Below are 21,086 nucleotides of genomic sequence, written 5' to 3' on the forward strand. Positions count from 1 at the left end.
CCTGCTGCCCATCAGATGTTGTTAGGACTCCCATCACCGCTGTCCGCAGGCTGTGCTTGCTGGGAGTTGGAGTCCAAAAACATCTGGATGGTCAGGGATTCACCACCACCCCATGGTCTGGAGGGAGAGCTTGAACACACACACATCCCAAAAGAATAATGTATACAGTATTGAATATTATCACATGATTAGCATGATCAGATTTTTTTAAAAAAAAAATTGCACAAAGCCAGTGGGAAGTTGTATGAGCAAGACACTGACACAGAGATTATATTTTCTTAAACTGGCCCTCCTAATCCCTCCATGCACCCAGTTCCAATTTTCCTAGTAGTCAAACACACCTGCATTTCTCTCCTGGCAGAGAAGCATATACAAGCAGATGCTCGGGGCAGGGAGATTTGGAAAATAGGGGTTCAGGATGTATTTGGGGGCATTTGCTCTGCAACCACCCCAAATCAGTCACCCCTTCCTATGTCACCCTGTTTGTCTGTCTGAAACAGGGAATGCTCAGTGGACTTTTCACCATCAAACCTAGGACTCATGAAGTCTTGAAAGCATTTCACACACATGCCCTCAGTCATCCTGAAAAGATGCTTCTGTCATAATAAAATTAAGTGTTTACGGTGCCACATAATGTTGCTGTTTCGCTACCCCCCCCCCCCAGAGCAGGTTAGTATTGCTTACATTTTATAGTGCAAGTGGGAACCTGAAGCAAAGGAATTTGCCTAAGAGCACCTGGGTGGTTTTGTAGCAGGCAGAGGCATAATTTGAACCTGGGACTTCTTGCGTTGCTGGAGCCCAACCACCTCCATATAGCATGTGAACCCTTCTCCTCTCCATCTCCCTGCCCTGGTGGAAATTGGCCAGCTCCCCTTTCAGGCTGCAGTTCCACTTCTCAACTGCATCAAAGGATTCCCTGATAGCTTTCAACCTGTGTGCCCAATGAACAAAACTCACCTTCCTCTTTTGTTCCCATCCCATTTTCCCACAGGCTTTTCAAAAGACTGGCATCTCTGTTTGCTGTATGGAACTATTAACAAGGACACATCCACACATCACCCTCCACCGAGCATAAAATAAAGCATTGCTTATTAAGCCAGAATTAACTGCCCCCCTAGGAGCTAATTAAATTCCTTCTTGGAACCCAGGTTTGGGGAAGGAGGGGGGGAGCCATTACATTTTAACTCTGTGGCAGCCGGTCTCCACATTATGGCTCCAAATTGAGAAATTGGCTGTTTATATCCAGCTATTGTTTTGATTTATAGATGTCTAGTTAACCTCCAAGTCCGACCTGTGTTATTATTTTTTGTGAACAAGAGTCGGGGGCAGGAGGGCTCTCTACACCCCAATAAATCAATTTGTTTATTCCACTGGTTTTATTTCACATTATGTTTTGATTACAATCAAAAGTATTTTACTTTACCTTGATAATAAAAGTAGTAGTTCTCTTTAGAGTGCTGCAAAATTATAGCATTTGCATTTCTGAAAGACTGTAAACAAAATATTACTAGCAAATAATAATACTAGCATTTTAGGTATACCTTGTAAGGGGGTTTCTTTCCTCTCTTCCTTTGAAAGCAAGACAGCTTTATAAAACGTAATTTGATTGAGAGAATGTAATACATAACAATGGTAAAGAGAACAGAGGGGAGAATTTTGTGGGCATTTTCTTGGCGACTGTTCAGGGTGGGGGCTCTCCTCCTCCTCTTCCTCCTACCTTGAGGAACTTGTGCCAATAGAGCAGTATGCTTAAACTGAGATAGTAGTTACTGAAATTGACACATGAGCCCCAACTTTTAAAAACGGCACATGAAACTATGAGGAAGAACAAGGACTCAAACACTGCTAAAAGGGAGTATTTGCACTCTCTGTTTCTGAAGACTGTGCTTTCGTTTTCTTCTGTTTCATATTCAGAATTAGAACAGACAAGTGGAAATGGCAACAAATGGCTGCGATTGCATATTTCTGCCCCCTCCCCCTTTCATTTTTTCTGTTGGTATCTCTCTCCTCCTCCTACATCTGGTTAAGATTGTGTTAACTACACCAAGTTGCTTTGTTTCTCTTCTAAGGAAAATTAAATTAAATTAAATTAAAAACCCCATTTAAACCTTTTTTTTAAAAAAAAACAAAAACAAAACCTAAAGCCTAAATTAAATTATGTCAATATTCACACTTCTTTTCTGGTTTTTATCTTACAGATTAATTAGTAAAAGTTCAATATACTTTCCGGCATGTAGTTGGGCCACAAATTTACAAGAGCGAAAAACAAGCATCAAAACATCGAGCAGCCTGAAAATTCCACAATCACTCAGAATTACATAGAAATAGTGAAAATCAGGATTTGGCTAGAATAAGTTTGTGTTGATAGTCCTACCCTCCCCAGATTTCCTTACTAGTAGCATCACAGCAGGGTTTGCATTGCACCTCTCAACCATGGCACCCATGTATTCAAAAATACTTTTTTTTTAAAACTCAGGGAAAGAGTAAAAAATAGAGATATATAATGTTAAAAACAAACCCAAATTGGCTGTAAAAAGGATGTGTGAAGTAGGTACCATGTAGGAGCTTGCGGGGGGCAGTGGGTGGGGTACAATGGTAGCTAATAATATCAGTTAAATTGAGATGTAACATAATTTGGTTTGCAAAATGGGAGAGAGAAAAGAGAAATAATTATTGAAGGAGGATGAATTCAAGCGTCTTCTGTTGTCCGGCTGCGCCATTACAGAGATCTTCAGAGCAATGCACACAAACCTAAGTTAAGGGTTTAACTTCTGCAGTTATGTCGATAGTATCCAGAAGCTTTTTGCTGTCCGAGATTCCTTCTATCCAGCTACAAATTCAGGGATTGGTAAGCAGTGCTGAAAGACTTGCTCCATCCTCCCTTCCTCAGCCAGTCGGCAAGTTGTTTAAAGAGGGAATACTAGAAATCCAGAGAAGGTTGAATATTTCCAACCCCCCATTAAGTTTCCTCTCTCCAGTTTCAAATAAGCTCTGTCTCCTTTCTCCATCTGGATCAGGACCCCGTTGCTGGCGGCTTCGCGGGTGACATCCTGGTCCCCGGCAAAGGCGGAAATCACTGGCCACCCATTCAGCATCAGGCTCACCTGAAAAGCAAGTGAAAGACAAAGTCCCCATCAATGAAAGGAAGAGGAGGCAGCAGGCAAATTCACAGAAATGGCTGGCAGGGTTTTTTTCCCCCAATTGGAAGCACCTGGTGAAATGAATTTCCCCTCCCTCCATTAATTGTTTATTAGAATTTCTTTCTTTCTCTTTCTTTCCCTCTTTCTTTCACAGGGTTGCAACAAGTGAACATCAGCAGCCCAATCCCATGCAGGTTTACTGAGAGGTGTCCCACTGTGTTCAGTAGGGCTTACTCCCAAGAAAGTATGCATCAGATTCCAGCCTGAGGCTGCAAAATCTTAGGCATTCAATGGGACGGGAGCTCAATGGGACTTCCTTCTGAGTAGCATTGCATGAGATTGCGGGGGGGGGGGAGATATTAGCCAGAATGTTTCCGATAGCATCCCAGACTATATTGTCATGACAAGCATGGAATGAAACCTTGCTTCTTCAATGCATGAGGAAATCGTATAGGATAAGCCATGTATATCAGCCAAAGACACAAAGGAAAATGGGTGGGTAAATGAAAAGGATGCAGATCTAAGGGCTGGCAGCTGTGTGTTATGATGTCACTCTCCCAAACTTTCTAGGAATGACCTCCAGATAGCATTGTTCCATTTCCTTCTCTCTCTCTTTTTGTAGAAAAGGAAAGGTACCATCCGTTCTGCTGCCAGATCAGATTAATTGTGCTCCTCCAGATTCAGCAGTAGAGAGTGCTTCTGCTTTTCACCACTGCTGTAATTATCCTCGCAACCCCCTCCTTCAAACATTTTTTAGAAATATTACTATATTTAAATGTAAATGCTGCTTGCCTGCCCACCCTGGAGAGACCTCAAAGCACTATGTGAACAAATAAATATATTACAGCACCACAATCACAATTGTTTCTTAAAAAAATTAAATGTAGATCTGATTATCGAAGGGCAAGTTGCCTGTGAGGAAAATTGGGGCGCTTATGGGGCATGGCTCAAAATCTAGGGTGAAACCCTTTCAGATGGATGCTTCTCTCTCTCCCCACACCTCTCAAGAGGGGCTGCTTGTCCTTGAGGAAAACTGGACACACACTCCGCGCCCCCTCCCCAAAACCTCAGAGACTGAAGAAAGAGATAAAGGCATTCAAGCTCTGGCTAGCATCTCTGAAGTTCATCAAGGGGGGCAGCTTATCCATTTGTGAAGCAGCAAAGATGCTGAATCCCTGACAGAGCCAATCTGCATCCTACAGAGCGGGAGCCTTCTGCCTGCCTAAGCAAGGGAGATAGTGGGTTTTATCCAGCTCCTTCAGATACAACCACAGCAAACAACACAGCCACCAGTAATTAGAGATGGACATAAAAGCATAGATCGATCAGCTGTCCATCTTGGCATTGTGACAGTGACTGATAGCTTTTGAAGCTGATTTAAGAGTGGATCTAAATTTATACAGAATAAAGCATTGCTCAAATTATGGTGGAGGGGGGCCCCTCGCCCCCAACTCTCCTAATTTTTTATCCAGGCCATAATTCTCCACCACCACTCTATGCCTCTTTAGCCAGCTAAAAACAGTAACTGAGAGGTCATCACAAAAGGAAATTGGGCCAGCCTGCCTTCATTCCTCCTTAAACAGAGCAGTCCTAGCCATAGATGTAGAAATCAGCTAGCCACAAAGACTCAGTTAGGGCTTTCTAAAGCAGAAATTGTAGATCTAATGAAAAAAAAAGTATTTGCACACTTTTACATATACACAGACTCACCTACTCTTACCAGAACAAACCTACTAGAATTAATGGACCCAAGCAGGTAACTACACAAAATACGATGAGTAGGTTACGTTTTCTGTACGGCACACATATTTTTGGCTTAATGTGTTGGCCTAAAATCCACCGAACTCAGAAAGAGCTAGGGAAAAACTGCAAAGGAACACCCAAGTCATTCAAAAATAGATTCAGGCATAGATCTTGACCTATAGCTAGAAACATGGACAAATACAGTCTAAATAATAATAATAGAAATGTATTCATGATAAACGGTTTAGGAGTCCAATCTGATCAATGCACAGTATTCAGGCTGTTGGATACCATATCCCATTTTACTCCACACCAATAAGAGCCTGTGGACAGGCAATGCCCTTGTTCAGATGACTCGTTCAGACCAATCCCCATGATGTTATGGAAGTGGGAGCAGTGTAATATTGGGGAAACATGCAACCAGATAACTCAGTCATGTTGGCCCATGGGAGGGAAGATTCCTTGTTCTGTCAACCTTCATTCAGCTAATAAACCCCCAAATGGATCTGCTGAGGCTTCTGAAAGGTCTAAAATGCCCAGCCCATCAGCAGAAAGGCCTATCCCCCCCCCCACCTGATAAGGTACTTCTATGATAAATAAGACAGAGGCGACTCCCAAGCCATTGGAGAAAGACTGTTTCAATTTCAGCCCTGTGAGCGAGTCCCTATCCTAAATTACTACAGTGAGACTGACAGGTTGTAAAGTAAGGATTATGACATATAAAACTTTATGTAGCATGTGGGCAGCAGTTAGTATTGGGGGAAGAAGCAGGAATGTGGATTTCTGAAGCACAAATGGAATAAAAAAAATCACCCAAGTCACACAACATGACACTTTAAGGAGGGTATTAAACTGAGCAAGGTAGAAAACCATTCTTTATATCTCTATCTAGAAATTTAAATAAGTTGGTCTTCAAAAGTAGTTTTGTTTACTGAACTTGCTTTCATCCCCAACCTCCTTTTTTATTATTAGAATTTGGCCCCCTCGACTGAATGTGACTTAGATGTTTTGCAGGGTTAATAATTTTACATGTTTAGTCTAAATTCAGACGTACAGATTTTCCATATTTTTAAGCCTAATCCTTCAGACAGTCACAGACCACAAAGGGAGTGGAATGCAAGGGGGGGGGGAGAGAAAGCATAATATTAGATCAAAAGAAAGCTATTGGTGTGAGGTGGTAGGTTTGATCATCCTGTACAAGTTTGTATGATGCAGATTCAAATCCCTTCTTAGCCATGAAGCATCCTGGGTGACCTTGGGCCAGCAAACCAACCTCGCAGGGTTGCTGTGATAATATTAACAGTGAGGTGGTGGTGGAAGAACCAGGTACACTGCCTTCAGCTGCTGGGAGGAAAGATGGGGCAGAAAATGGGGAAAAAACAAAATCCAAACTGTTTTTGAATAGCACTCTTTAAAGCAATCTGATCATTAGGCACATTATGTGGAATCAAGCCTGCTTTTATTCTATGGGGTTTATTTCCAAGAAAACATGCTCTGGGTTTCATCCTTGGTTGGTAGCATAAATGCCATGAATGGGGAGATAGGAAAACATTCTGATTTGCTCACTTTGATTGTGGCATTCCGGATTTTGTTTGGACGGCTGGGCCCTGATTATGAAGGGCATTGATGCGCAATGAGATTTTTGTATGCCCGATTACATAGAATCGTATTTTCTCTGTTGTTTGCTGTGGGAGTGCCTCTGTATTTAATTGTTATGTGCGTGGGGGGGGGGGAATTTGCCCCTTCCTTATCCTACTTCATTTCATTCTGAATTTTAAAGACACAAGAAAGTTATTTGGAAGATGGAGAGGGCTATAGCATCTGCTTTGCAAGCAGAAGGTCCAGATTCCTTAGGTGAGGATGGAAAAGACCCCCTCCCCATATCAAATCCTGCAGAGCTACTGCTAGTCTGGGTAGCTAAATAGTTCTGTACAAAACCCAGTATTAAAAGTTTGATCAGGAGGCCTTGATCCTCTGCATGTTGTTCCAAAGTAAGCCCTGCTAAGTTCCGTGGAACTTATCCCACCTTATAATGCATGCAGCAGTTGGAGTAAGACACAGGCATACACAAACAGATGCTCACACAATCTTGCATGCCACAAAGGGCAAGTGTCTCAAGCAAAACCAGCATTCTCTGACCTGGATGGTTTGCCTGTTGTACACTTTGACTACGTGAAAATTAAAGCCGTAGATCCCCTTTCGGGGCGCGATGAAAGTGCTCCGCTCAGAGTCAAAGTTCAGTCCGATATTCACTAGTACCTACAAGGGAAAGGCAGAGCAGAGTGAGAAATCAGGGAGAAAGATTGAAAACGCCAGCAGCTGGATGGATTCCCCAGAAACGTGGCCATCTGTCGCCGGCCCAGATTAAGTTTTTTTCCTTTAAAGAGGCACGGAAGGAGGCACTCCAGAGTGAGAAACACACCCGTCCCTCCCTAGAATCTGGACCGCGAACCACATCTGGAGACGCCACGCGGTCTCTCCTCGCCTGCGGATTTCTTACTAGAACATGGAGCCAGCCCAGCCAGTAACAGCTCTTACCCCACCCCACCCCACGATCACGCGCTCTCCTCACTCCCCTCCACTAAAGTTTCCACAGGCAATTCGAAATCTCTTCGGGGAACATCTAAAGACGGTGGCTTACAACCCTCTATGCACCCGGGATTGATCTGCGGACGGCTCAGAGGGTATTTTCTTGGGGGGGGGGGAATGGAAAGAGGGGCAGTTGCTCCAAAGCCAGCGCCCCTTCTCTCTAGCACACCCACTCATGCCCTCCACGCAGTCACCCCGAGAACACCCCCTTTCACGCTCCCTTATCAGCAAAGAGGAAAACCCTACCGACGCCCTCCGATTTCCTGCGGGGTCTCTCACCTGGTCGAAGTAAATGATCATGGTCCTGTTGCTCATCTCCGACGGCTCGTGGTTGGTGCTGCGGATGGCCGAAAAGGCCACCTTGGCGCTGCCCGAGCGCACCGAGATGCCCAGCGCCGTGCCCGTCGGGTCCGAGGCCGGGTTGGAGTCGCACACCACCAGGCACTTGCCCTCCAGGATGATGGGCTCCGTCTCGTTCTGCCCCATCGCCACCCCGGCCAGCCAAGCCAAGCCCAGCAGCTCCAGCGCCAGCATCGCGCCGCCGCGTCCCAGGCGGGTCCGCCTGCCGCTTCGTCTCGCCCGCCTCCTCCGATCCCCCCAGCAGGGACAACGCTGCTAGGCGGCCAGCAGATCCAGCTTCCCCGAAGGGGCGGACGGACCGGCGGCTCCTTAGCCTGATCCTCCCTCCTCCTCTTCTTTTCCCCAGCCGCCTCGGGCTTCTCTCGAGCCTTCCCGAGAGCCCGGCTGCCCCCTAAGCCGGCCGCCTGGCTCTATTCCTCGCAAGCCCCTCGACGTGCTGGAAGAAGCAGTGGCGGCGGCGGCGGCGGCGGCAGCTGCGGCATCGGCAGCCCCTGGCAAGGCTCAGGAGCGCTCGAATGCATAGCGCAAGGAGGGGAGGGGGAGAAGAAGGGCGCGCGCGCCGCAGCCCAGCCCCAGCGCCGCCCGCCTGCTCGCTCTCTTCCTTGCTCGCAGTGGCCAAGGCAAGCTCCCCGCCGCCGCCGCCGCCGCTGCCGTCGCCGAAGCACACAAAAGGCGCCGCCGCGCCGCGCTCCCACCCCACCAACCCGAGCCTGGCGTCAGCGCCGGCCACTCCCAGCGCTGGCGCCGCCCGCGGCCAATGGCAGGCGGGCGCGCTCGCCGCCAGCCAATGGGTGCCCGGTCCGTCTCTTTCAGCACCCCCCCTCCTCCCCGAAGGCGGAGGCTTTCGGGTGATTAGGTGGTCAGGAGCAGGTGGAGAGAAGGAGCGAGAGATGGCGAGCGCGGCGGATGGTGGTGGGGACGGACGGCGCCCGCGCCTGGGCAAAGTCTGGCGGGGAAAGAGGGGGGTCCGCTGCCTCTCGCTCAGGGGCCGCACAGGTAAGGAGAGCACGGAAGGAGCCGCGTGGACAGGGCATGGGGACCCAGGAAAGAGCGCCCTCCGTGTCCTTCGCGCTTTTCGACGGGGAGACTCTTTTGGCTCAGGGGCGCACGAACTCCGGGTGCTCTGGCAGAGAGAGGGGAGTTGGGAGGGTGGGGGGAAATGAAGTTTCTTGCAGCCTATACGTGGGAGAGAACGATCGTGCCCCGTCGGAGAGGGTCTTTAGCAGGCGGGGAAGCATCATCCTATGGGGTAGCTTCAGCTGGTGAGGCGCAGGAAGAGGAGAGGAATAGTTGGGGTCTCGGGTGGGCGTGGAAGTCCGTGAGATGACGGGGGCCAGGACAGCACGTGCTCAGGGCCAGAGCTCTAGGAGCCCCGAGTACCGTGATGGTGTCTCCTCCCTTATATAATTTGAAATAAAACCGTGAAATAAATACTATTTTTGTTAACCTACTAGGATCCCTTCTGGTTTCAGTAGGGGCAAGTAATCAAAAGGGAAAAGAACAATAGGGGTAAAAGTGTGGAGTGGAGTGGAAGTCTAACTAAGTTCTGATTTTTCCCATGATGAATTGGATCCTTAAAAAAAAAAAAAGTCAAATGTCAAACTCTTTTTTTTCTTTAAAATCTCTTTTGGTGGCCTTGCTATACAGGTGCTTAGCCTGCCTATTGGGTAATCCAGCACTGCATGTGTTGGTGCTCAGGAGGAGGCTGGGTGCTTGGGTGGGCAAAAAGTGAGACTGAAAGATGGCTGCAGTGATCTCCCTAAAAGGAGAGATCCTGCCCAGCATAAAGGCCAGGGGGTTTGCTAGGATTACCAGCCAGTGAGGTAAAAGAGGTGAGGTACCAGCCAGTGAGGTAAAAAAGAGGTGAGGTACCAGCCAGTGAGGTAAAAAAAATACATGCTCAGAGGCCCTGTCTTAACTTTGCCTGTCCCAGGACTGCACCCTAAAGGTAAAGGTACCCCTGCCCGTACGGGCCAGTCGTGTCCCACTCTATGGTTGTGCGCTCATCTCACTTAAGAGGCCAGGAGCCAGCGCTGTCCGGAGACACTTCCAGGTCACGTGGCCAGCGTGACGAAGCTGCTCTGGCAAGCCAGCACCAGCGCAGCACACGGAAACGCCGTTTACCTTCCCGCTATAAAGCGGTACCTATTTATCTACTTGCACTTAGGGGTGCTTTCGAACTGCTAGGTGGGCAGGAGCTGGGACTGAAAGACGGGAGCTCACCCCGCCGCGGGGATTCGAACCGCCGACCATACGATCGGCAAGTCCTAGGCACTGAGGTTTTACCCACAGTGCCAACCTGGAGAGTGCTAAAGGGGAACCCTCATGTGCCCAGGCTCAAATGAAGCTCCACATCATAGATCTGAACAGGCCAATTTTCTTCATTGGTGGTTTTGAGGACCAGACAAGGTTGGGGTAGACATGTGTGACAGCAAGGAGGTGCAAGTATAGAGTGTTGGTTTGCCAGGGATGGGACAGGAAGCAAAGACAGAGAAAGGGGTGGATATTGGGGTTTGTATGTCATTGGCGCAACTCTTGAAAGGCTCCTAGGAATCACATCAGAGTGTCATGTCATTGAAGGATATTACCCAAGTGCAGTATGGGTAAGGAGGAAGTAGGGAAGAGCTCATTGAATGTGCTCTTTGGGCACATTTTAAGTAATTGAACAATGCTGGACTACAACTCCCATCATCCCTCACCATTGACCATGCTTGCTGCAGCTGATGGGAGTTGCACTCCAGCAGCATCCAGAGGGCCACAGGTTCCCTGTTGCTGGTATAGGGGCTGGATCATGCATGCAAGTATGCCACACCTGACATCAAATGATGAAGGGGTGTGCGTGTGTGGAACGGCCTTCGGCGCATGCAGTATAATGTGGGAGACAAATAGTTGCAAGTCCAGTTTTGTTGATATCTGAACACATAAACTGGGTGATGTATTGTGGGATTGGTTTCATCTTATGCATTCAGCTGACATGGACAATGTGCTGGTGGCTGGACACTCAACCATGTGGCCTCTTGTCCCTCTTGGCTTATTACTTTTAGTAGGGGTTTGTCTGGCTGGGTCTAGACTGCATGGCCAAACTTGGCCCTCAAGCTGTTTTGGGACTACAATTCCCATTATCCCTGACCACTGGTCCTTTTAGCTAGGAATGATGGGAGTTGTAGTCCCAAAACAGCTGGAGGGCCAAGTTTGGCCATGCCTGGTCTAGAGTGTGGTTAACACTTCATTCTGTAACCTTGAAAGAGGTGGTCATGTGACCACTCCTAAAGAAACCAGCCCTGGACCCCTTGGACCAACCAGTTGCAAATATCATCTCTGGGGAGAAGGTGATGGAGAGAGTTGTGGTGGAGCAGCTGCTAGCATTCTTGGATGGCATGGATTATTTAGATCCACTGAGTCACCCATGGTCACCCTGTCAGATTACCTTACTAGGGGATTGTGACCTTGCTCTGCTTCTCTCTCTCTTGGCAACTTTTTATACCATTGACCATGATGCCCACCTGGACTAGCTCTCAGGAATGGGAATTGGGGTCACTGTGTTACTGCTGTTCCTGTCCTACCTATGGAGTCCAGAGAGTGGCACAGGGAAAGTGATTTTCAGCCCCCCAGTGGTTGCACTACGGGGTGCCAGGGCACTATTCTATGCCCATTGATATTTATTATCTACACAAAACTGGAATCACTTATTAAGAGTTTTGGGTCAAGGTGCCATCATTACGCTGATGACACTCAACCCTATTTCTCCAAAATATCTGGATCAAGAGAGGTTGAGCAGGCCCTGGACTGGTGCCCAGATGCAGTGGTGGGATGGATGAGGGAAAATAAGGTGAGCTTGAATTCTGGCAAAATAGATGCACTGTGGGCAAGTAGGTCCCACGTCCAAGAAATAAGTCAATTGTCTGCGCTGGATGGAGTTGCACAGTTTGTGTGGGCTTTTGGACCTGGCTCAGTAACCAGGGAACCACGGAGCCTTAGTGGCTAGGAGCCCCTTATACAAACTCCTGTGCCTGGACTGGGAGAGCTTGACCACAAGAATGGATTACTGCAATGCAATTCATCTGGGGCTTCCCTTGTGCTTAATCCAGATGCTGCAGCTAGTGAATAAAGTCACAGCACAGCTTCTAGCTGGGGTAAGACCCTGTCAGTATATATGCTTCTGCTCAGAGATCAGCACAAGTTGTTCATTTGCTACCACACCAAGTTCAAAGTGTTGTGAATAGTACCGTATGTAAGCAGCTTGGGACCAGTTCAATTGCAAGATTACTTGACTCTGTGTTTGCCCACCCAACTGCTTTGATCTGCATAAGTGGCACTGTTACAGGTGGCACACATAATACTCATTCTGCAGTTGTAAGAAACTTATATTTTAGTGTGGCAGCACCTAAACTTTGGAACTCCCTATTTATTGACACCAGGCAGGCTCCCTTACATCAGCCTATTTAGACACGTAGAAGTTACATGCATTTTAATTTTAATTACCTTGTCTTGAACTTTTTTTTGTAAACTCTTTAGAAGTTTTCTTACAACCAAGTGGTATATAATTTTTGTTTTTTTTTTAAAAAAATGCAGCAATGACAATCTGCAGGACCAATTCAGTTTATCACTTGATGTAATTGAGCCATACCATTTATGCCCAGGTGTGTGTGTGTGACAAATTGTGGTCTAAATTCATGCCTACTGCAATGTTGTGGAAGTTCAGAAGACTTTCACTGGAAACCAGTTACGTATTCCACAGCAGGAAGGATCTTTTGAGTTCTGCACACACACATGAACACACCTTTTCCCCCTTATCCATTTAATGTACAAAATTTACAGGTGTTGGTTTGGTAGGGTAAAATAAAATAAAATCCAAAAGTTATACGAGGTTGATACTTTATTGCCGTCCTGTAATAATTTTATTGGAACCAACTTTCTTGGTTCCACAGAATGCTTCTTCCATTTAAAAGTTAAAACCAAGCCACAATGACAAAAGGGGCGGAGAGATGAAAGGCTCAGCTTGGTGGAAAGTCCATAATCTGCAATTCATAACACTTTATAAATAAAACCTTTTTATTATTAAAAGGGATAACAATATAGATTGCAAAAACAAATAAATTTTATACTAATAAACAGAATATATTTAGGTTTATTAAGTTTATGTTTTGCCTCCTGCTAAAGAGTCCAGAAGCAATATACAATACATTAATTCTCCAATACACTGTCATCCTCTCATTATGCAGGCTTAATTAAGTTGAATCAAGCCGGGTGCAAAACAGACTCCAGGTTGCTGCAAGAGCTCCCAGGTCAAGGAAGCAACATCTGTACACTCTTTAAAAATATGAAAGCTCACAGTTATTTGGGTCTGTGTTTAGCAGCCCTTCCAGGCATCCTTTTTATTATTCGTTATGATTTGAACTTGTCATGCTATTGGGGTAGTCATATGTAACGATGTTTTCACTACTGTGTGCACCTGCAAAAGCTTTGCGGTAGTCTCACTCCTTTATTTCTAAGAAGTGCACCTCTTGAACCTTCCTGCTGAAATCCTGCAACTTTCATACCACCGTTGTCCTGCTTTTGCTGTGCTATAGACCCTCCAGAAAGCAATAATGTGGTAGCACTGGGGAATCGGAACAGCCAATAAAGCAGAATAAATTCACCAGTAATGCACTACTGATGCATCAATAACATGTTGCAAAAATACGTCTAGGCAAAATTACCCCATGTATTGCAGGTGGAGAGATGCAACCATCTAATGAAGTCTGAGACACTGGGATAGATCAGTCAACAGAGCATGTGACTCTTTATCTCAGGGCTGTGGGTTTGAGTCCCACATTGGGTGAAAGATATCTGCATTGCAGGGGTTGGACTAGATGACCCTTGTGGTCCCTTCCAATGCTACAATTCCATGATTCTGCAATGGATTTTGCCCAAATGTATTTTTGTGAGCCAATTTTCCATAATATACTGCATTTTTGCATTCTATTTTCACAAATATATGCATTTATATACATACACACTTTACCATTGTGTATCCATTTTTCTACATATTACTTGATTAGTGAACTGCATTGCAAAATTGAGAGAAGCATGACTTTCAAAGGACGTCTGTGTTTCAGCACACTGTTGTTTCAGAAAGCACAAATTAGCTTTGCCTTTTAATGTGAAGTGTATTAAATTTCTACCCTGTCCCTCAGCAGAACTTAGGTGGCCCAGCTAAGCATGTATGTATAGGGTTGCATTTTGAGACCTCGGTCATAACTAAATTTTGCTGAATCACGTCCAGAGCATCATGGAAGAGTTTCCTCAGGTGAGATGCTTTGAAAAAGTATCAGGCATTCCTTGGACTTAAGACATTTTTGCTGGTGGTAAAGTTGAATCTTTATTTGCTGGTTTTATGTTATTAGGCATTAAGTGTTCCCCTCTTAATTTTGAGTGCTGCTCAGACTGGAACATATTTGTAGTCAGGACTGCATAAGCTCAAAAATTGCTTTCTATAGATAGGTTATTGCCAGCATTGATTTTGAACTGGGCGGCACAAAATTGCAACCTGGTGTCGCAAACAAAAATAGATTCACTGTTCTATTGGAATTAAACTGTCAGGCGAGTGTAACCTTTTCACCATCTGACAGTCACAGAGATTCTGTTTTTCCAACTGCAAAATATTTTTTTAAAAAACAAAACCCTTTTTTATATATGCACAATTCAGCAAAGACCTTATAACTGAGATTTAGTTTATGAATGAAGCCACATTTCTTAACAGAGACTTGACATGCACTGTGTCACTTATCTTATTCAGTATGCCTGTTTGTGACCATGTGGCCACTGATGTAAATAAATATATCCTGGGTCTGAGGTTGAGAGGAGAGGAGAGGTAATCAAAAGAGTTCATATAAAAGCATTCAACCTTTTCAATTCCAGAATCCTCATTTTAGCTAAACCGCAGCCTGGGGCCCTCTTTAAATACTTTCCCACGTATTTTGACCTCACCCATTCAGTTCTCCCCCACTTCTTGTCTAAAAAATGTCAAAGAAAAGAAAAAAGCCTACAAGTTAAAGATCTATGGGGAATGGTACTAAATATACACCAGCGGAATGTAGGGGGCACTAAACTTACTGAAGCCAATACTTATCTGTATATAAAACCAGTCTCTCAGTATGATGTGCAGGAGATGCATATCACCTCTACAGGAGTTTCTGCTTCTAGATTGTTCCAAGAGGCCTTGTTGTATTGCAGTATTTACGACTGAGCTGTAGACAAGGAAAGCCACAGTCCAACTCCTGTGTCTGTCGTGACTTTACCTAGGCAAGCCAACATCTCACCTTAAGCTCCCCATCTGTGATATGAAGATGATATTGGGCCTACCTTACAGGTTTGTTGTTGTTACCAAGCTTTTACAATGGAATAATAAAATAGAAAGCCTGTTGTATGCACCTTACAGCAAGGAAATTCGTTAGTCCAATATACAACCAATAGTTTCCAAACATTCTCAAAATAGAATTCAGTTTGTTTCCTTACCAACAATTGTTTTAGAAATCATTTAGGAACAGTAACTAATTATGCTTGAGAAACGGCCTCTTCCTAATGAACCAGGTTTTGAACGGTGTTTCCTTGCCTTGCTTTCAATACAGACTTTTAAGAGTGTAGTGCAGTGAAAGGGAACTATTGCCTCCTGATGTCGTTGGACACTGTCTTCCATCATCTTTGACTATTGGCCATGCTTGATGCAGCTGATGGGAGTTGGAGCCCATCAGCATCCGGGTGGAGGAGAGGGTGGCCTATAGCTTGCATCTCGAAGATGGTGCTAGAATAGATGGCACTAGTAGCTTGTTGGGCTTTTCCAACCTTGCTGTTTGCTAGCACTGTCCATGCTTTGAAAACACTCAGCGGTATAGCTAGCCGCTCGGGTGCCTGGTTCGGGGTGTGTGTGTCCTGCAGCCGAGGGCGGGGTGATCTGCCCATGGGGGCAGGGCAATCTGCCTATGGGGGCAGGGCAAGGCTCTCTGACGCTTGGAGTCTCTCCGACGCCTCCCCCTCAGCTGTAGGGCGGCTGAGGGAGAGGCAGTAGGCAAACGCAAACCTGCAGGCACCTAAGCCACCACGTCACTCCTAAAAAGTTTTGTGAGCCCAGTTTTTTTTTAAAAAAAACCACCTCATTTTGTCACACACACACACCTGTGATGACACCCAGGGCAAACCGCACCCCCCTTCCTCCACCACTGAAAACACTGAGAGAGTAAGGCTAAGCCATGATGCATGATATGATAGAGTTGTCAATAAAAGATCTTTTGGTCTTTTCAACCAGTTGTCAGTAAACTGACTACAGTGGTACCTTGGGGTAAGAACTTAATTAGTTCTGGAGGTCCGTTCTTAACCTGAAACTGTTCTTAACCTGAGGCACCACTTTAGCTAATGGGGCCTCCCGCTGCTGCTGCCGCGCCGCCACCACACAATTTCTGTTCTCATCCTGAAGCAAAGTTCTTAACACGAGGTACTATTTCTGGGCTAGCAGAGTCTGTAACCTGAAGTGTCTGTAATCTGAAGTGCCTGTAACCTGAGGTACCACTGTAAATTATCATATGTTTGCATGCTGCAACACTTCCAGTCCAAAGTAGGCAAGAGACATATGGCTGCGTATATCTTTTCCCAAAGGTAGTGGGGTTTTTTGTCTCTGATGGGAAGTGAGATTTTTTCCAGTAGGAAAACCAATGGAAAGGGGATAGCATTCAGCAGCCTTTTCTCTCTTGCCATACCTCCTCTCAAATCCACAGCCTCCTGATGTTGGCTTTTGTTTTGGTTTTTAAAAGCCTGTCAAAAGCATAGAATTGTACGATGTATCTACTTTGGCCATCTGTCAAGATGGCTTTTTATGAGGTTCTTGGGGAAAGGTGACTATTTGTCATTGTGAAATAAAATGCAATAAAAGCGAACAGGATGTAACTTCCACCCTTTTAAGAAAGGGATACTGTTTGTATTGCACTGGTCACCTTGTTTCCAAAGCAGGCCCTGCTTTGCCAGACCCATTCCTGAGTCAAAGAAGTAACAGTGTCACCCTGCTGCTCTCCTCGCAAGGCACTCTTCTTCCTCCATAATTTGAAATGCTCATGGGGGTGCTTGCCTTGTGAGCATTTCCTGTCTAAATGTGAATTGGTTTTCCACTTTAACTTCCAACGCAAAGTATATTGGAAGTATATTGGGTGTTTTGATACCTTTATGGTAGTTTGTGTAATGTGAATGGAGCCACGGACCCCCTAGGTGGGTTACGTGGACCCCCTGGGGTGCACAGACCCCCCCCCCCAAAATGAGAACCACTGCCATAGACAATCATGGTCAGGATGAATTTCAGTTTAGTCTCTCCCCTCACCTTCTGTTTCCTTGGTACAGACAGCCATGCTTACATCACTTCCTGTGGGCTGTAAGCAGCTCAGCCAAGACATTAGCAGAGTGAATTTGCAGATCTGTGTGTATCACTTAATTTATGAAGACAGGGTAATGAAACATTTGATGATGCGCAGTTGAATATATAAACTGACGTCACTGAAGTCCACTGCACTGTTACGTCCTGTATTGGTTGGTCTGGGGTAGTTTATTCACACATGCAGGTTATTACTTGATGCTGCAGTCATCAGATGAGGACCCCAAAGTTAGGATTCACCAATGGAACATTTAGAGATGCTGCGGCCAGCCTGCCACAGAGCAAACGCTAGTGTTTGTGTGTGAGCACAAGCATTTGGAGCCTGTCTTATAGATGATTCACACAAGTGAGCCATTCCTGGGGTAGAAGTCATAAATCTGATAAGGCCACTGCTAATCCAACCTAGAGGTCTGTCTGGAATCTAAATATGGCAATTCGTCAGCCCTGGAGTGTGAGCTAAAATTTATGGTGAGTTGCCCTGAGGCACATTTAATTGGACACGAGGAGAAAAAGTGGATATTATACAGAGAAATGCCACTTGTCCATCTAGCCCATGGGACTAATTAGACCTGCTAGCCTCCTGATTCGGCCTCTGGGGGCATTTTGATCAGGCCATGCCCACCTGCCCTGCACCTGAAGTCAGATGAAGATGTGGCTGAAGAGCCTGAAGAGGCTTTGCAGGCATCTGCAAGGTCCTGTACACAACAAAGCACTCTCCAGAGTCTAAGTCAGACCTCTAGATTGAGTTGGATGGGGCAACTTTATGCAGCAGAGGTTGGTCCATTAGGGCAAATGGGGCACTTCTAACTGCCTACTTTCTCTCTCAAAACCATTCCAGAAGTTGACCGTCCATTTAGTCTCAGTGTTGCCCCTTATGGAACTCAGCGGGGAAGAGATTGAGGGTAAAGCTAGAAGTATTTGGCTCTGCCTGTCATTGGCTCTCTGTCTCCACCTACTGTTGACCCCCCCCCCCCGCCTTCCAACCCAGCAGTCACAATGAGCACCAGCTGTCACTAAATATTTGCAGGAGTAGGGGAACCATTCTCTGTTATGGGTCACAGTTGCAGCATTGGAATGGAAATCACAGTGTTCACACACTCATCTGCATAGGAATGAGTGCGCGGAGGAGACAGCTGGAACTTGACTGCAATGTGTTCAGCTGAACCAGTGTCCAGAGCCGACATACCTACAGCATGTATGTGTCATGTACTGTCTCCATATGTTCAGAAACCCTGGATGCATGTACACTCTGTTTGCAGCCTGAATGATATGAATAGATGTCAGGGTAAGAGCCATTGGGCAGAGGCCCCCCCCCAGGTTTCTGTGCTAATGAATGTGGCCAAAATCTTTCATATACAGTGGTACCTCTGGTTGCGAACAGGATCCATTCCGGAGGCCCGTTTGCATCATGAAAAGCCTGCAACCTGAAGTGCCGAATCTGTGCTGGTAGGCGACACGATTTGGTGCTTGTGCGAGTGGCGAAACCCGAAAATAACCCTTTCTGGTACTTCCGAGTCACTGCGGAACACAACCTGAAGAAACATAACATGAAGCGAATGTAACATGAGGTATTACTGCATTTAATAACATTTACTTAGGAAGATTGAGAGGCATAAATTGGAGAATTTCTGACCTATGTGTTGCTGAGTGCATTTTGTTACATAGATGCTTAAAATCGCGCTCCTCTTCTACATCTCTGCATTTCTCCTTTGCTTACATGTGCACATGTTTGCAGAAGTGCTTCTCCCTTTTTAACTCCGTAGATGGAATATTTTCTGGTTCACGATCTTGACTTTGGGCTAAGCTTGAAGTCTTAAGCCTTGGCTTGCATTTGGGGTCAGCGCAGAGTCGCATCTCCCTAGCAGCAGCTCCCAGAGGCTCTGGGCACGAGGCTTTGCAGAATGCCTGGCAAAGTGCACGGGGTGAGGAGGGGGAGTAGAGAATGCCAATTAGAGTGCCCCCCCACATCCCGCTATCCTCAAGTAAGCCAAAAATTGTTTGTGCCTGACTTAAAGAGCAGAGCTAGCGACACACTGCGACGATGGCCCACCACCTTACAGAATGGTCAGGGTTGCTTGAAATCCAGAGGTTTGAAAGGGCAGTGGAAATGGTAAAGCTCTTTTGGAGTAATTGAAGGCCACATTTTATCCTGTGGAGGCTGGTGTGTTAGGGCAAGTGGGGCACTGTTGCCCCACCAAACTCAGGCTGCACTCAACCAACTCTCACCTACCTGCCTTCTTTCTTAACAACCATCTCCTCACATCATCTTTCCTTCTTTGAAGACGAACCTCTCTCTTCACCCTTAGAGAGGTAAATTTGGTACTTCCTATGATCCTTAGGATACCCTCCCAGGGACTATAGGATTACAAGATCTACCACAGAAATGAAATTCTGCCAAATTTAGGATTCCAATAGATGTTTGTCCATTTCATCACAGCTTCAGCGGATCGTAACATTCCTCCATTCCATCATTTCTTTTAACTTACCCGATCTCTGCAGCATCCAGATATTTCAGCAACCATTTCCAAATTGCTGGAGGTTGAGATATCTTCTGGTATTCCCATATCAAGCCCACAGTATATCAAGACAGATACCTGGATATTGCTGCAAATCCGTAGTTGGTGATTTCATCACACTGGATAAATTACCTTCAGCAACATTATATAATATCTATCTCCAAAGGCTCTAGCCAGAGGTGGGGAATCTGTGGACCACCAGATGGTGGAGGATTCCAATACCCACCAGCCCCAGCTAACGTGGTCAATGTGCAGGGATGGTGGGAGTTGTAGTCCAAAAGCATATGGAAGGCCACAGGTTCCTCATCACTGTTCTAGATGCAGTCAGTATCCAAATGTCTGTGAAATATTTTGGGGCATGGTGGCATACATTCCCAACTTTTAAATTTGTTCATGGAAAATAACCAGTTAAGATGAAGTGTTCCAGAGAAGTAATTCTCAAACAGGGGCTGGGAAACAACAACAAATGCCTAGTGTTAGGACAAGAGTTTTCTTTCCCCATAAACTTAGGATGCTTTTAGCCATATTAAGCTGAAAATGCTGGGGATATATATTTATCATACAGGACAAAACTCTCTCTCCTCTTTTGCATTTTGGAGACTAGGAAGTGAATTTTGATAAAGGGGTAAGTTTTCATAGACTCCACTTGGGTCATTGCTCTTTCTGCACATTCATTCCCCACCGTCCCAGTGACAGGCATTTTTCTGGCAAACTGTTAAAGAAAAGTGCAACGACCACTCTTGGAGCATACAGATGGTGTACAGTTTAATCTTGATTATCCAAGAGTGGACCTTTAAACTTTGCTGAAAACCTCACTTCCCTTCCTCTGAAATCTCATGCCCCGGCTCCCGGGACCAATTTGCTCGCTTTCAAATCTTCCTCCACCGCTGTGCTATCGTGAAAAATAGCTGGCGATAACTTTGGGGAAAGGGGGCCAGGAGAACTGCTGACTTGAAATCCGAGGTGAGGGTCCATCATTTATACTAATGAGCTCACTGGTGGGGAATTTGTGAGATGCTCTACTCTGTTTCTTTTTTAAGAAAAGGAGTAAATCACCTTTAAATAACCACAGGCCTTTTAGGCATGATATATACATGCGTACATACGAGTGGAACCTGCAATGAAACAATCAGCATGACATGTATCTGTTCAGGGAGGGAGGCAGACTCCATTCCGTTCTCCCTGCTGCTGCCATCCCAGCTCCCTGGTGTTTGCCCTCCCTCTTTCAACAGTCAACCAGTATTCTGTGTGGGCTGAGCATCTCCAGTCCTTATTAGGCTGCTTATTGCAAGGGGGGAGGTTGCCCTTATTTTTTCCTATAATTTTTGTACTTCTCAAAACCCT

At 45.8% G+C, this 21,086-nt stretch overlaps 1 protein-coding gene across 1 annotated transcript; it reads right to left on the reverse strand.

Annotated features, from left to right (window-relative positions):
• Positions 1–1,339: 1,339 nt before the first annotated feature.
• Positions 1,340–8,492, reverse strand: CBLN1 (cerebellin 1 precursor). Its single transcript, XM_081870502.1, has 3 exons — positions 7,752–8,492; positions 7,023–7,142; positions 1,340–3,104 (listed from the first exon to the last, which is right to left on the reverse strand). The coding sequence occupies exons 1-3, from the start codon at positions 8,004–8,006 to the stop codon at positions 2,907–2,909; spliced, it is 573 nt and encodes a 190-aa protein (XP_081726628.1). The 5' UTR covers positions 8,007–8,492; the 3' UTR covers positions 1,340–2,906.
• Between the last annotated feature and the right edge of the window lie 12,594 nt (positions 8,493–21,086).

The sequence above is a fragment of the Podarcis erhardii genome (genome assembly GCF_964252035.2).
Source record: "Podarcis erhardii genome assembly, chromosome: 7".
NCBI lineage: Eukaryota > Metazoa > Chordata > Lepidosauria > Squamata > Lacertidae > Podarcis > Podarcis erhardii.